This window comes from Arachis ipaensis, chromosome B3 (assembly GCF_059453495.1).
Source record: "Arachis ipaensis isolate K30076 ecotype BB chromosome B3, ASM5945349v1, whole genome shotgun sequence".
In the NCBI taxonomy this organism is placed as follows: Eukaryota; Viridiplantae; Streptophyta; class Magnoliopsida; order Fabales; family Fabaceae; genus Arachis; species Arachis ipaensis.
Genome location: NC_142438.1, coordinates 16202826 through 16218573, shown reverse-complemented (window position 1 = coordinate 16218573; position 15748 = coordinate 16202826). Strand labels below are relative to the sequence as shown.

The 15748-nt window shown below is 31.3% G+C and overlaps 1 protein-coding gene across 1 annotated transcript; it reads left to right on the top strand.

Annotated features, from left to right (window-relative positions):
* The first annotated feature begins 4825 nt into the window (after window positions 1-4825).
* Window positions 4826-14757, top strand: LOC148569914 (uncharacterized). The gene is made up of 5 exons (XM_088506722.1): window positions 4826-4972; window positions 13699-13758; window positions 14221-14313; window positions 14486-14554; window positions 14629-14757. The coding sequence occupies exons 1-5, from the start codon at window positions 4826-4828 to the stop codon at window positions 14755-14757; spliced, it is 498 nt and encodes a 165-aa protein (XP_088362848.1).
* The last annotated feature ends 991 nt before the right edge of the window (window positions 14758-15748 follow it).

The following is a 15748-nucleotide window of genomic DNA, read 5'->3' as shown; positions in this document are numbered from 1 at the left end:
TTAATATTTTAATAGTAATTAGTTAAGTTTCATTTTTTAATGTAATATTTTTTTTTTGTAATACTTTACAAAAAAAAAAAGAAATGCTAGCGTGGTGAGCTCTACTGCCTACTCCGAATCTGCCTTCAATTTTGCTGATGAGAATTTTGGAGAGGTAGTCTAAATCTTTTCCTTCTAATGATATCTGCAATTTGAGGCGGGGGAGTTGTTGGCCAAACAGCGGAAAATTGATTTTGGAGTTTCAAAATTGCTAGTAAATGTGCCCATCTGTTTCCTTCTCGAGGGGTCTAGGTGAATCCGCAATTTAGAAGTCTTTTCTGTATGGATTTTATGTCTTGAATGATTAGGTCTATCTCCCAATTTGTATTTCCTGATTTGAGAGTCTGAGCAAGCTATATACAATCTGTTTCAATGGTAGCTTTTTGAATATTGAAATTTTCTACTAGAATTATAGTTTCCCTTACTACTTGTGCTTCTGCTAACAGGCTTGAACTTGCTTGAATCTCTGTTGCTGATCCTCCCAAGATTTTTCCTCTATGGTCTCTGATCACTGAAGTCGTTGCCCCTGACTTGGTCCTATTGAAAAAAGAAGCGTCGGAGTTTATCTTGAGCCAGCTTTAAGGAGGAGGTCTCCATTTGACAGGTATTGCATTACCTTTGTTATCCTCTCTGACTTTGTAGATATTATCATTTGTTTGGCTGTTGTACTCTTGCTTTATTTTCCTTGCATAATTGATGGTAGACTCTAGATTAGATTCTATGTTGTTATATACATGGTTATTTTTTGCCTTCCATATTGACCACATAATGATGTCTATTCTACTCCAATTCTGGTCTGCTTTCGCTCTGCTTGCTTTTTGCAATTCCTGTACACTTGTTGCAGCCATTCACCCACTGATCTGACGTTTTGATTTGTTGGTGTATATTATGACTGTGAGCCGAACCACACTGCTTTAGTCCATTCACAGAGCAAAAGAGTATGCTCGCTGGTCTCTTCCTCCTACAAACAGATCGAACAGACACTATTAATCAATAATCACTATTTTTTTTAATTTGCTCTTACTGGTATGATATTGTGCGCTGCCTTCCAGAGAAATATTTTGATTTTTTGTGGTGCCTTCTTATTCCAAATTCCTTCCCATAGATCCTCTAATGTAGAGCTTGATGAGGGGTTGTTGTTGTGGTTTCTTTTGTCTTCTCCTTTTTTTTTTTGTCATATAGTATCCTATTTTGGTTGTGAATTCTCCATCATTTCTGAAGGGCCACAATAACCTGTCCTCCTCTGAGATCCTGCTAACTGGAGTCTAAATTACCTTTTTTGCTACAACTGGGGGAAACTCCTTTGGATTTTTGCTCTATTCCAATCTCTAGAGGATGTGAATAATTCTTCTACTCTTTGATTGTTAGTGTTTCCTCTATTGAGTGGCTCGTTAATTCCATGAATTCAGTTATCTTCTCAAACTTTAACTCCACTTCCTTTGCCTATAATCCATTTTACTTTACATTTTAAAAGCTCCCTCCCTTGTAATAAACTGTTCCATACCCATGTGCCCTTTTGGTGTTTTGGCGCTTTCCAAAAATCACAATACGAAAAATATAGGGCTTTGAGCACTTGTACCCATATAGCTTTTGGGTTCCTGATCACCCTCCAAACCTGTTTGGCTAATTGCGCAGCGTTTTGGTGGTGAAACTCTTTAAAGCCGAGTCCTCCTTCTTTCTTACTCTTTAAAGCCAAGCCTTCCAATGGATCCTTCTTTCTTTTTCTTGGCTCCTCCACCAAAATTTTGCGACTTTGCCATTTAATTTATTGCAAAAAGACTTAGGAAATCTTAGAATACTCATGGCGTATGTTGGAATTACTTGTATGACTGCTTTAATGAGAACTTCCTTCCCAGCTTGATTTAACAGGCTTTCTTTTCATCCTTCTATTTTTTCTTCCACTTTTTGCATGATCCACTTTAGAGCATTACCTTTTGTCCTTCCCCAATGTGTCAGGAGTCCCAAGTATCTCCCCGGGCTGTCCCAAGTTGGGATACTGAGAATCTTTTCTATATTAACTTTGGTTTAGATTGAAATTTGGTTACCAAAGATTATTCCTGATTTTTCTAAGTTGATCACTTGTTCAGAGGCCGAGGTGTATTGGTTTAGAATTTTTACTAGTTGATAGATTTTTTCCTCCTTTGCCCCTGAAAATATGATGCAATCATCAGTGAATAGTAAGCGAGTGATGATTGGTGCTTTAGGTGCTAGTTTAACTCCTGAAATAATCTTTTTGTTTAAGGCATTATCTATTAAAATAGTAAAAATCTCAGAAGTCATGATAAAAAGATAAGGGGAAGAGAGTCTCCCTGTCTTAATTCTCTCTGTGGGTTGATTTCCTTGGTTAGAGCTCCATTGATCTTAAACTTAATATGTCACGCTTCCGATGCACTACATTATGAGCTTCACCTACTTTGGATGGAACCAAAAGCCTTTAGCGCTTCTTCTATGAACTTCCATTCCATCCTATCAAAAGCTTTATTCATGTCGAGCTTAATGGCTAAGTCCTTTGTGGCTTCTTTCCCTTTACTTGTTATCCTGTGAAATACTTCTTGAACTATGACTATGTTGTCTTAAATGAGTCTTCTAATGACGGAAGCGCTTTGGATTGGTGAAACAATCTTATCCATGATTCCCCGCAATCTAGCCACTGTCACTTGGATACTATTTTGTAGATGTAGTTGCAACAACTTATGGGCCTCAAGTGGTTCAAGGTTTCCACTTGCTTAATTTTTGGGATGAGCATAACCTTTGTTTCATTAATTTGTCTTGGAATGAATCCTCCTTCAAAGAAATTTTTAACCACCGCATAAACATCTTTGCTTATGGTGTTCCAATAGTTCTAATAGAAAAGACCGCTTAAGCCATCTGGCTGTAGTACTATCCATACTAAACACTGCCTATTTGATCTCGTCCTCTGTGACTTCTTTTAGAAGGTCTTCATTCATTTCTTCTGTGACTCTTCTGGTGACCTCTTTTATACATTCCGCTATATTAGATTGACCACTAGAAGTAAAGAGCTTAGAGTGGTAATCTTCAATGAGCTGCAAGATTTCCTCCTCATCTTGTACCCATCTCCCTTTTGTGTCCCTCAATCTGTCAATGCGATTTTTGTCTCTCCTTTGAATGGTTGAAGCATGGAAGAAGGGCGTGTTCCGGTTTTCCCATTTGAGCCATTTCACTCTAGCCCTTTGAGTTCAATACTTTTCTTCTTGTCTCTATAGTTCTCTAATTCTTTGTTTAGCATCCTCAATTTGTTGTTGTTACCTTGGGTTGTGATGAGAGTTTTGGAGGTTTTGGATTTTACGTTGCCATCTAGTAATCTCCTCATCGGCTCTTTTGAAGCTCCTCATGTTCCATTGTTAGAGTTCTTTGATGCAATTGCTGGTTTTATCCATAAGTTTGTTCCAGTCTCCTCCTTATAATTTGGATGTCCACCCCTTTTTTATCACTTCCTTGCACTCTTCCTTGTCATTCCAATAGGCCTTATATCTGAACTGCCTTGGTACCTTTAGATTCAGTTTAATGTTGAGGATTAATGAGCAATAGTCTGAAGAAATTGCTGGTAGAGCTATCAAATTGGTATGGTTGAAGATCTGTCTCCACTTCCAGTTTACTAGAGCTTTGTCTATTTTTTCTCTTGTCACAAAGTCGTCTCTTGGGTTACTGAATCACGTGAATTTACTGCCTTTGAGTTTTAGGTCCATGAGATTCTTCTTGTGCACCAAATTCTTGAATTCTTCTATTTGTATGTAGGGTTTAGGGTGCTTACTAATCTTCTCTTCTTGATGAAGTATTGATACAAGAAAAAATATCTTTTTTTTTTGGTGAAGAAGGAGGGTCAAAGACCCTAAAAAAACAGAAAAAAAAAGGCTTAACAAGACCCTCTTAGTCTAAAAGAACTAAAACTATCAAAAACCAAAGCATGAGCTATATCCGGGGGAGGATTGTCAAAGATGTGCAACCTAAAAGGAAATTTTTATCCTCTTTTAGCTAAAATATGAGCAACAACATTTGCCTCACGGAGTGTATGAATCCAATTGGTACCTTGCATTCAGTTGGTCATAATTCAAATTTCTTGGACAAAGATGAGCAAGAATGAAAATTTGGACATCCATTCCTAATGAAACTGAGTACCATTTGTGAGTCAGACTCCACTATGACATGGTAAATTTCATTAATAATAGCAATTTGGAGATCCTTAATAATCACTCAAAGTTTTGCATGCATAATAGAGCAATTCTCAAGGTTACTAGAAAAACTTTTAATAAATCTCCCCAAGTGATCTCTGAAAGTACCCCTGCTCGCCGTATTACTATTATGTGTGAAGAAGAATCCGTCGACATTTAGCTTGATAAGATGTTTTTGAGGTGGAACCCAATGAATAAGTTGATCCATGGCATCATTTGGTTTCTTAAGGCTAATCGTACTTCCTAGAACATGAAGGACTTTCTTTATCCTAGTTTGGATGGAAGCACAAGCAGTATTTGGAGGAGTGACTTTAGCTTCAAAAATCAATTGATTTCTAAGGTACCAAATGGTCGAGACATCTACACCAAATAAAATAGGTCACTGATCCTTTCTATTGATGTTGAACCCAATACAATTCCTTGTATCTGAGTTGAAGAAATTTCTCATGTAGGCTCAAGGAACAAGGAAACTCCAAATAAACTTTGCATAGAGACAATCTCTCAAGACGTGCAAAGTGGTTTCTTCCCTTCCAACACATCTTGGACAATTTGCAATATTTATCATGTGTCTCCTTTTCCATGTCGAGTTGGTAAGAATGGCTTCATTAATTATAAGCCATAAGAGGTATCAAATTCTTTCAGGACCTCTCCATTTCCATATCTATCTAAAAATATACTCAGAAGGGGTTGGATTATCCTCTAGCGAGTGGTATGCAGTTTTTATGCTGAAGGTTCCATCAGGGGTAAGTGCCCATGCCACTTGGTCATCTTCTTTCCATGGAGATGGAGGCGCCATGGCTATAATTCTATCCACAATGTTGTTCAACAGCCACTCTTTAAGTTTGGTTTCATCCCAATCTCCTAAAATACAGAGAAAATCATTTAGAGATATATTATTATTCAAATATTGATTTACCTGCAAGGCATATTGATAAAGCCTTCTAATATTTGAAATTCATTGATGTTTCCAAAAATTTATGCGAGAGTCATTGCCAATACGTCAAATAGTATTCTTTTGTACATTCTTTCAAGAAGAACAAACTCCTTTCCACAAATTTGAGTCATTCTTCCTTGTCTTGAGATTGGGGAGCATGTCACTTCCACATTGTACTTTGATTTCAAGACTCTTGACCATACGCAATCTTTCTTTTCTACCAATCTCCAACCAATTTTTATCATGAAGGCATGATTTAAATTCTTGGAATGACGAATTTCTAAGCCTTCCACATTCTTGAATTTTGTTATATTTCTCCAGCCAAGAAAATGGGTCCTTTTAGATTGTTAAGTGTCACCGCACAATAATTTTCTACAATTTAGATCAATCATATTACAAGTAGAAGTAGGAAGTAATGTAGTTTACATAGTATAACTAGAAAGAGTAATAATGATAGATCTACCAAGGTAGCTCGTCCTGCAAGAGAAAGATAAGCTGCTTTCCAATTGTTTAGTTTAGATTTCAATCTATTCATAATCCATTGTAGGTATATTCCGTGACTCCAAAATGAAGTAGAGGAATACCCAAATACTTCCCAAGATCATTTGTTTTAGTAAACTGAAATGCCTTACTGATCTCCTCCCAAATGTTATGACCCACATTTTTAGAAAAAAAATTTGAGTCCTATCATTGCTAACTTTTTCACCTAAACTGTTACAAAAAGTTTCAAGAACCTTTTTAATAATTTTAGCTTGTTCTATGTTTGCTTCCGCAAAAAGGATAAGGTCATCAACAAAGCAGAGATGTGATAATCCGGGCCTATCCTGATTTAGTTTCATCGGTTTTCAATACTTCAAATCCACCGCCACACCAAGCTGAGATAAACGCTCTATGCAAAGAACAAAAATGTATGAAGAGAGAGAGTCTTCTTGCCGAATTCCTTTGGATGGATTGAATTCATCAAGGAATTCCCCATTCCATAAAACCCTCATTCTAGCACTAAAAATACAAGTACAGACCAGATCAATAAAGTTGGTGGCTAGCCCAATGTCCTGCATCGTATCCTTAACAAAACTCTATTTTAATCTGTCATAAGCTTTTTTTAAGGTCGATCTTGATCGCCATCCATCCCGTCATGCCATTCTTCTTTCTTATAGTATGAATCATCTCTTGAGTAATAATAATATTATCCTAGCTATGTCTATGCGGCACAAAATTGCATTGATTTGACTTGATTAGCTTTTCCATCACACTTCTTAACCTTCTAACAAGAACTTTAATAACAACTTTATAAGAGACATTACAAAAGCTGATTGGTCGCATTTGCTTCAAATTTGTAACAGACTCCACCTTCAGCATAAGAATAATTAAGGTCTCATTTATGTTTCTTAGTTCTTGAGAATTATGAAAAATATTTTTCACCAAATAACATAAATCAGCACCAACAATATTCCATTTTATTTTGATAGAAAAAGTGTCTTATTACTATATGTTCTTGTGGCGACATAATTCTTATTTATTTTATTTGAGATGAGAATTATAAAAAATAGTACTATTTATATACTAATTTTTAACATCTGTATAAAAATATAATTATTATTAAATAATGATATATTTACATTGTTTTTTAATTAAAAAAATATATAAATATTTATTTAGTTGTTAAAGAATACTGATGTCAAAAGATATTTATTATAAAGAGTATAAATATAGCAGGATTGAATCATAAATTATCACTTTAGTTAATAATTCAATGTTTATTTTGTAAGATTCAAATTCTAAAGTGGTCCTTAAAATTATTACATGCACTAGAATAATTCTCGAGATCTCAATTTCAGTACTTACGTTTTTTAGATTGGCAAAAATACACTAAGTTAGTCTCTCACTAGTTTTTTATTAAAGACATATTGATGTGGCTTGATAACATGGACTCATAGTAATACGTGTTACATCATAGTTTAACTTCGTGTAATGATATAATGATGAATCAACTAATGACACGTAACATACTGGCATGGATGATACTGTCACATCTCACAATACTATTTGTCCACATGTCAGTTTGGTATTGCATGCTACAACATAATTTGTCATTCGATGTTTTATTGTTGTAGATACACCAAATTAGTCATTGACTCTACACTATTTTAGGTTTTGAAATTAAATATAATAAACTAAATTAGTCTTTGCACCAATTTTTTTCATTTTATTGTAAAATTTATGGACGTAATTAATACAATTAAAATCTTAAAAATTATTTTAACAAACGCAACCAATTTCAAAAAAAAACTTTGGAGTTTAATTCTATTATGCCATAATATTGTAAGAATTTTCACCTAAAACTACTACTCTACTAGCATTTATCCCAAATCAAATAATTTAAGTGCTAGTTTATATTGGTTTCTTAATGTTAAAAAAATATTTTTAAAATATTTTTTAATTTTAAATATGTTTGAATATCACTTTTAAAAAAATATTTTTATTAATAAAATAAATAATTTATTTTTTCTAAAAGCCAACAAGACATTACTTAAATAAAAAAGTAAAAGCAAAATCAGTTTTTTAAATATTTTCTTTATAAAAATTTCTTTTATTATTATAATTAGTAATTAAAATTTATATTCTTAATTATAATTTTTTCTCTGAATTTTTAATTTTTTTCTATTTTTTTTTTAATTTTAATTTTTTTTCTCTAAATTCTAAACTCATTTCTAATTCTTATCACTTTGTTAAAAAAACTCTTCAAGCCACCATACCTTATTGTATTTTATTATTAATTTTAGTTATAATTTCTATTAATCATATGTATAAGATGTATACATATTGTTAAACTAATAAAGTTTGGGATTAACATAAAACTTTAAGAGTATTGATTAATCTATAAATCTAAGATAATTTTAAAATGACAAGTAAAGTATTGTTTTTATCCCCAACATTTGGAGTAAGTTCCAAAGTTGTCTCTAACGTTTCAATCGTCCTATTTAAGTCCTTAACGTTTCAAAACTGACTCAATGTTGTCCTGCCGTTAGGGATCCGTTAACAGAATTGACGGCGGGATAAAATTTAGACAATTTTAAAACGTTAGGGACTTAAATAGGACGAAAACGTTAGGGACAAAAATGATACATAGAAATAAATTTTAATTTTATCCTTTAATAATATCAATTTTTTACTATACATAGTATTCAATTATTTTTCATCACATCTAAGTAAATTACACTTAATCATATTATTCTCATTTTAAATAAATTAATTTTTTTTAATCTTACTCTTAAAGATTTTTAGTTATCATGAAATGTTTGTAGAATGACTAGTATATAAACTTGCAGAAAAAAAAAATAATATATATACAATAAAATATAAATTATACCTTTTGTCTCTAATGTATCAAAATTCTTTAAAATTATAAAAAAATAAATTTATTTAAAATAAAAGTAATGTGATTAAGTGTAATTTATTTAGATGTAATTAAAAGATAATTGAATATTATGTACAATAAAAAATTAATATTATTAAAATAAAATAAAATAAAAATTTATTTTTATGTATCGTTTTTGTTCCTAACGTTTTCGTTCTATTTAAGTCCCTAACGTTTCAAAATCGTCTCAATTTTATCCCGCTGTCAATTCTGTTAACGGATCCCTAACGGCAGGACAACATTGAGTCAATTTTGAAACGTTAGGGACTTAAATAGGACGATTGAAACGTTAGGAACAACTTTAAAACTTACCCCAAATGTTGAGAACAAAAACGATACTTTACTCTTTTAAAATTTTATTTTTTATTATTTGTTTATGATCAATTATAAATTATAAGATGTACAATTATTGTTGCTGGAAATTGGCGTCGTACACACTTTAATAAAAAAATTTGAAAGAATATAGTACTAAGTTCAAAAATATCTTTGGTCATTCTTATATTTTATGCTTTGATCTTATCTTTTTATATTTATTTTTTTAAAAATTATCTAAACATAAAATAATTTTTTTTAGGTTTAATTACTCTGTTGGTCCTATAGTTTCGCAAAATTTTTAATTAGGTCCCTATATTTTTTTTCCTTTTAATTGAGTTCTTGCACAAAATTTTTTTTAATTGGGTCCCTATATTTTTTTTCCTTTTATTTAGGTCCCTAATACCAATTCTATTTTTTTTAGTTACGTCCCTATAAAATTAAGCCAATTACTACTAAGAGGGACTTAATTGAAAAAAAAAATTAGTGCAGAGACCCAATTAAAAAAAAAAAAGTATAAGGACCTAATTGAAAATTTCACGAAACTATAGGAATCAACAGAGTAATTAAACCTTTTTTTATTACTTTTTTTTTTAAAAAAGATAAAAAATTTAAAATTTTTTTAAAAGCCAATTTAAATTGATCCAACTCTTACTAAAATAAATGACAGACTTAGCCGTTTAGATAATATAATTTGTGTTTTCATTTTTAAAATTCTGTTTTATAGTATGAATTTAAGCACCAGTGAAAACTCGTCTACTAAACAGATAATCTTACTTGAAAAAAATGAATGAAATAAATTTAACCTCAAACAAATTACAATTATATTATATATGCATTATCGCTCGGGAATTCCACCCTCATTTGACTGATCCTGCGGGACTATTACACCTATTCTATTCCCGGATTCTTGGCTGTTGTGCATTGGGTTCGGCCTCTATTCTTCTCCCGTTTCCGTTGATAGAGTTACTTCATTAGCGTTTAGTCGGGTAAGAAAAGTGAATCAGCAATTAAAATTAGTCAATAATATAAAATATATATTAAAATATAAATATATATTAAAAATAAATTAAATTATATATATTTATATATAAATATATTAATAATTAATTTTAATATATAAATAATATTTTTGAATAATTATTATCTGTATGTGAATAGGAATATATATTAAATTTATTACTACATTCCTATTAATAAAATAAAATTCGCAGAATGACTTCTTGACTAGCTAATAAGAACAGATACAAGAGCCATTCAACCAACCAATCAGAGATTTGTTTATTTATTTTTTTAACCAAAAATATGTTCTTAAAAGAAATATCGTATTTCTTTTTAAGTGCATCTAAAAAGATGAGCGGCTAATAAGCCCGAGAGAAAAGAAAAGATTCATAGTTATCTCTTAGTAATCGCAATATGTCCTACTTTATAAGAAAGTAAATTAAACTAACTTGTCACAGAAAAAAAAAAAAAAAACCCTAACTAAATGATATTTTTCCCGAAATACTAGTAAATCGCAGTAATAGAAAAGAGATTATTCTGTCATTGAATAATATGAATATGAATATATAGAACAGTATAAACCGCGTGGACTTTTCTTTGCAGGTACATGATTTTCACTACATTTAGTCATTGACAGCATTTGTGGGTGTTATTAATATTGATTCCTAAGAATGAAGACGTGGTGGTTAATATTCAAGCTTATTATACATTTAATGTTTTTTTAAACTAAATTCAATTAAGTTAGTTCAAATCCAATAAAAATTAATTTTATTAATAAGAGAGTAAATATACGTTCTAATTATTCTCACTAACGTAAATGTTTGTATGCTATATTCTTCCTTTTTTTTTCTTCGCGATTATTCTTTTTTTTCTTCTTCTTCGATAGTTTCTTTCTTATCGCCTTTCTTTCATTACTGTTGTATTTTTTTCTCTTTTCCTCATTTTCTTCTTGATACTTTTGTAACATTATATGTTTTTCTTTTTTTTTTATTTGATTTTTTTGTTTTATTTTTGCTTAAAGAGTAAAACAAGAATAATTATGAGAAGATAAAATAAGAAAGAGAAGATGAACCAGAAAAGAAGAAGATGACGATGATAATGAAGAAAAAGAAAATGAGAAGTCTTGAGTTATACAGAATTTATTAGAAAATACTACCGAGATCTTTTAATCATGACACAGAAGTTTCTCAATTTTGACAATAAATTTTTTTAACTGAAACACAAGTTCTTGTTAAAGGAGTGAAACAAAAATTATGAACAACATATTGATGGCTTTTCTGAATTTTAAATTTACATGCAATATTTTTATAGTTGATTGAGTCTTGTTTGTGTTTGTTCTAAATTGAGTTCATGTGTTATCATCATTAATTATTTTCATTATCATTCTGAGTTAAATGTGTTGTGCTTGTTGTCATTAACTTGGATTTGTTATAATTATGTCATATCAGATAGTTGTAATGATTCTGATGTCATTTAAGTCATGTTCATGACTTTTTCTGATCCAAAATTGACTTGGATGTATTTTTGTGGCTGATTAAATCTCATTTGTGTGTTTGTGCTGAACTGGATTTGTGTGTCGTTATTATTAAGTAATTTCGGTGTCATTTTGAGTTAAACGAGATGCACTTTGTCTCATTGACTTGGATTTAATATAATTAGGTTATACAAGGGAATTGTAGTGGCCTCTGGTGTCATTTAAGTCATATTCATGACTTTTTCTTATCCAAAATTGATTTGGATGTGTTTTTGTGGTTGATTGAGTCTTGTTTGTGTACTTGTTTTGGATTCAGTTTCTATGTCGTCATCATTAAATAATTTTGGTGTCATTCTTCTTTAAATAAGGTGCACTGTAACATCCAAACTTTTTGAATCAAATCATTATTTAATAACTAATTAATTAATTAAAATGGTAATGATTTAAGATTTAAATTTAAAATTTAAATATATGAAAGCACTAGTGGTAGTAAATCTCTAACCGACAATAAACAACCTTTTAAAATATAGTCATAATTAATTCTACATTTATTAGATTTGAATGATATTTAGTTATATAAAAAGATAAGAATACTAGCTCTATTCCTTAAGTTCAGTATAAAATCAAATTCAAATTAAATTAGGTAGATAAATCGGTTACAAGTTCATAGTAGAAAATCGCGCTCTTATCAGCCAGCCTGATATACTAACAGTATTTCGGGAATATCTCAAGCTGTGGTTATCCAATTGACTTCGTTTAAGATTCATTTTAAATATAATTCAATTCTCTATAAATTTGTATCTAATAGATATTTTCAAATTCCAAACGTAAAAAAAATTATAGGCTCACAAAGTGACAATTCAGATTGAAGATTTCACCTAAATGCCTCCTAACATAATCTGCACTACCTGAGAGCTATTTGATCCTTCCTTTCTCATTCTATTCCCTTTTTCTATACAAAACTTTCTAGTATACACAAAGTCTAGCTATGGAACAAGTCTCTCTTCACTAACAAACCGCATCTATTTGTATCGGAACACCTATCGGAACTTTACTCGAGGTAGGGGGTTTTGTGCTAATTTTTATATGTCATATCCTAAATGTTTTTGAACATATATGTTAGCATTGCACGTCATGATATAATGTCTCTTTTCTTCATACACATTATGCATTATAATAAAAATCTTATGTGCATAAAGAACTGAGGGAATGATCCTTCGGTAAGGGAAGGTGACCCCCAAAGACAAGATAATCGAGATGATCCTTCAGTAAGGGAAGGTGATCGACAAACTTTTGGGAACCTTCGGTAAGGGAAGGAGACTCCCATCAATTTTATATAATAAGATATCTTTGTTGATATAACTCTTTTCTTGTGTCTGTCTAAATAACCTTGATTGTAAATTGAACTGAGGGAATGATCCTTCGGTAAGGGAAGGTGACCCCCAAAGACAAGATATCGATATGATCCTTCGGTAAGGGAAGGTGATCACCAAAACGTTTGGGATAAGAACCTTCAGTAAGGGAAGGGGACTCCCACTTTTTATACCAGTTTGAGCTCAATACCTTCCATAAAAGCTACGAGAAAAAGTAATGAAAAGTGCAATGAAAAGTGTGATCATGATTGTTTTTCTTTTATCTTTTTTTATTTATGATTATGTTTATTATTGCATTCAAAGATCCTTCTTTTTTCCAAAGTTCTTTTGTGTATGATGTATGATATTGAATAATATCTTTATTTTATTCAGATCTATTATGTTTGACTTATCTATGGCAATGTTACTATTCTTCTCTTATTTATTATTTATTTTATCTTGCTTTATGGCCTATGAGAACATCATACCAAGGTTTATGAGTTACCTTTATATGTTTTAATGCTATAGGCATTTTGTTTGCATTACACATGTCATAACATAAGTAAATGAGAAGCATCTAAAAGTCACACCACTCCGACTAATCAAGACTTTTGAAAATAATAATTGAACAACATTGCATCATCACTGTTTTTATTTTAAAACTCGGAGTGGCTGGGGATGGATACGATGACACCATATAGATAAACTACTGAGAAACTTTTGTTTCTCACCCCTCTCTCCGTACCATCTTCAGAAACGATGCAGTACGAAGCAATACAGTTGAGGTGAAAAGACAGGTGCACTAGTGGGAGCAAGCTATCGAGGACGTAGATACAAAACATTAAACGTTTACCTTAAGAAGGAAGAATATGCGATTGTTTTAACCATAGTTAAACAAATTAAGAGAATTAGGATTTTTCAATTTCTGTTTCATTGGTAGTACTGATTCTTACATTTTTATATAAACATTTTTCTAGACTCTTCGTAGACTGGCTCAGAATTGTGAGGCTGCTAGGAAGAGTCAATTGAGGAAGAAGGTAAATTAACTGCTCCCAACCTGATATGTTAGATTGCTCAATTGAACCTAAACTTAAGCCCCCAACCATTGAATGATTGATATGTGTTGGTTTTTCAATAGGCATATGTGCAGCAATTGAAACTAAATAAGAGTAGCCTTAGGACTGATATATGAACTTAGGAAATGAAAACACCTAAAAGTGATGTTATACTAGCTACTATAGTTTTTTTGGCGGGGCTATAACTAAAATGACATTTTCTCAAAACTGATAATGTCAAGAACTCAAGATTGATAGGCAGAAGCCATAGGAATGTATCCAAAAACTTTGCTTTTTAAGGCGGAGATATGTACATTCTACAACCAAACAACTGAATTTACAAAATTTATTGGCCCTTGTTCTTTTTAAGGTTTGTTAATATTAGCTTTTATCTGTAGGTTGTCAATTAAATGTTATAGTATTTGCAATATTTTCCTATTGCAGATCATCTTGGCTAGAGAGTATCTAAATGATGTTTCCATTAGCAGAGAACAATTGAAGTACCTGATTTTTGAAGCTTTCCGAGGTGGTTGTCAGGTTAATTCTCTATAACTTGTTAAATTTCAGCACAATTTTTTTTATATATTTGATGTGTCGCAGGAGATATCCAGAAGTTATTTGAACTGATCGTGATTACTTTGATCCTTTTCCGATAGTCTCCATTTAAACCAGTGAAGCTTAGTTAATCCTTTTCCTCTTTTGATTTTAGAATGAATGCAATGTGGGATACACATTTATCAACATGCTGTCGGCATCACACATTATTCCATTCTATGAGGTTATTAGTTTTTTGTGCATATTTCTCATTGTAACTAATGTGTTTGATTCTAACTAATGTATTTGATTTTGCAGACATTTAATGGGAAGAAGTGGGAGAAGTTTAATAGTGAAAAAGTTGCTTCTCTGGCATATGCACGAATCCAAGGAAAGGCTGCACTGGTGAACCACTTCCAGAATTCAATTTCTGCACGCTGCCAATGAGCTGTGGAACTTTGAAAAACAGAATCTTCTTTTGTTTTTGATGTAGTATAGTTGAACAATACAGTGAGTTTATATTTTGAATCTTAGTTGACGTATCAATACACTTTGTTGATATATGGTTGTTACTTATTATTATAGTTGATGTATCAATATACTTTGTTTATATTTTGAAATTTATTGACTTGCTTGTTTATAGTTCTTTTCTTTTAATTTGATAATACAATGAACTTGTTTAAATTTATATTTATTTTGTATGAAAACAGGTTTATTTTGCAATGAAAAAATAAAAAAATTCTATTTTACTTTACTGATGGATTTACAGATGGATTTTCTGTTTGTAATTAGAGTGAGATGATTTTCTAAGGTTCAAATTATAGACGGAAAATCTGTCGGAAAAGCCGTCTGTAATTACAGACAAAAAATTCATCTGAAAATCTGTCTGTAATTACAGACAGAAAATCTGTCAGAAAATCCGTCTGTAATTACAGACAAAAAATCCGTCGGAAAGTTCGTCGTCTCCGGGAAATGGATGGAGAATTTACAGAGGGAAAATCCGTCGGTAACTGGTAAAAATCCGTCGGTAATTTTCCGACGAAAAAAAATCCGTCGGTAAATAATTTTCGACGGGGCTTTTACAGAGGGACAAAATCCGTCGGTAATTTCGTCGATAACCAAAAATCCGTCTGTAATAAAGACTAAATCTGTCTGTATTAATCCATTTTCTAGTTGTGTGTCCTACTAAACAAAATTCAGATATTCGCATTTGGCATACATGTATGACATTCATATATGTCGTGTTCTTCTCTACAATTATCAACTTTCAAGGTATATTTTTTTACTTTGAACTATTTTACTTTTATAATATATATTATTCAATATATGTTGCGACTTTATACCTATTCATTTTCTCAATTTATCTTATTCATGTCAGACCTTCACTATAAATTGTAAATATTCAATAACTAATTGCTTTGAGCGAGAAATTTATCAA

Bases quoted from the DNA above. Each gene is read 5' to 3' on its own strand.
- LOC148569914 (XM_088506722.1), top strand. From the start codon at position 4,826: ATGGCTTCATTAATTATAAGCCATAAGAGGTATCAAATTCTTTCAGGA. The intron at 4,973-13,698 runs GTAAGTGCCCAT...ACATTTTTCTAG, and splicing joins TGCTGAAGGTTCCATCAGGG to ACTCTTCGTAGACTGGCTCA. The intron at 14,314-14,485 runs GTTAATTCTCTA...TTTTGATTTTAG, and splicing joins CTTTCCGAGGTGGTTGTCAG to AATGAATGCAATGTGGGATA.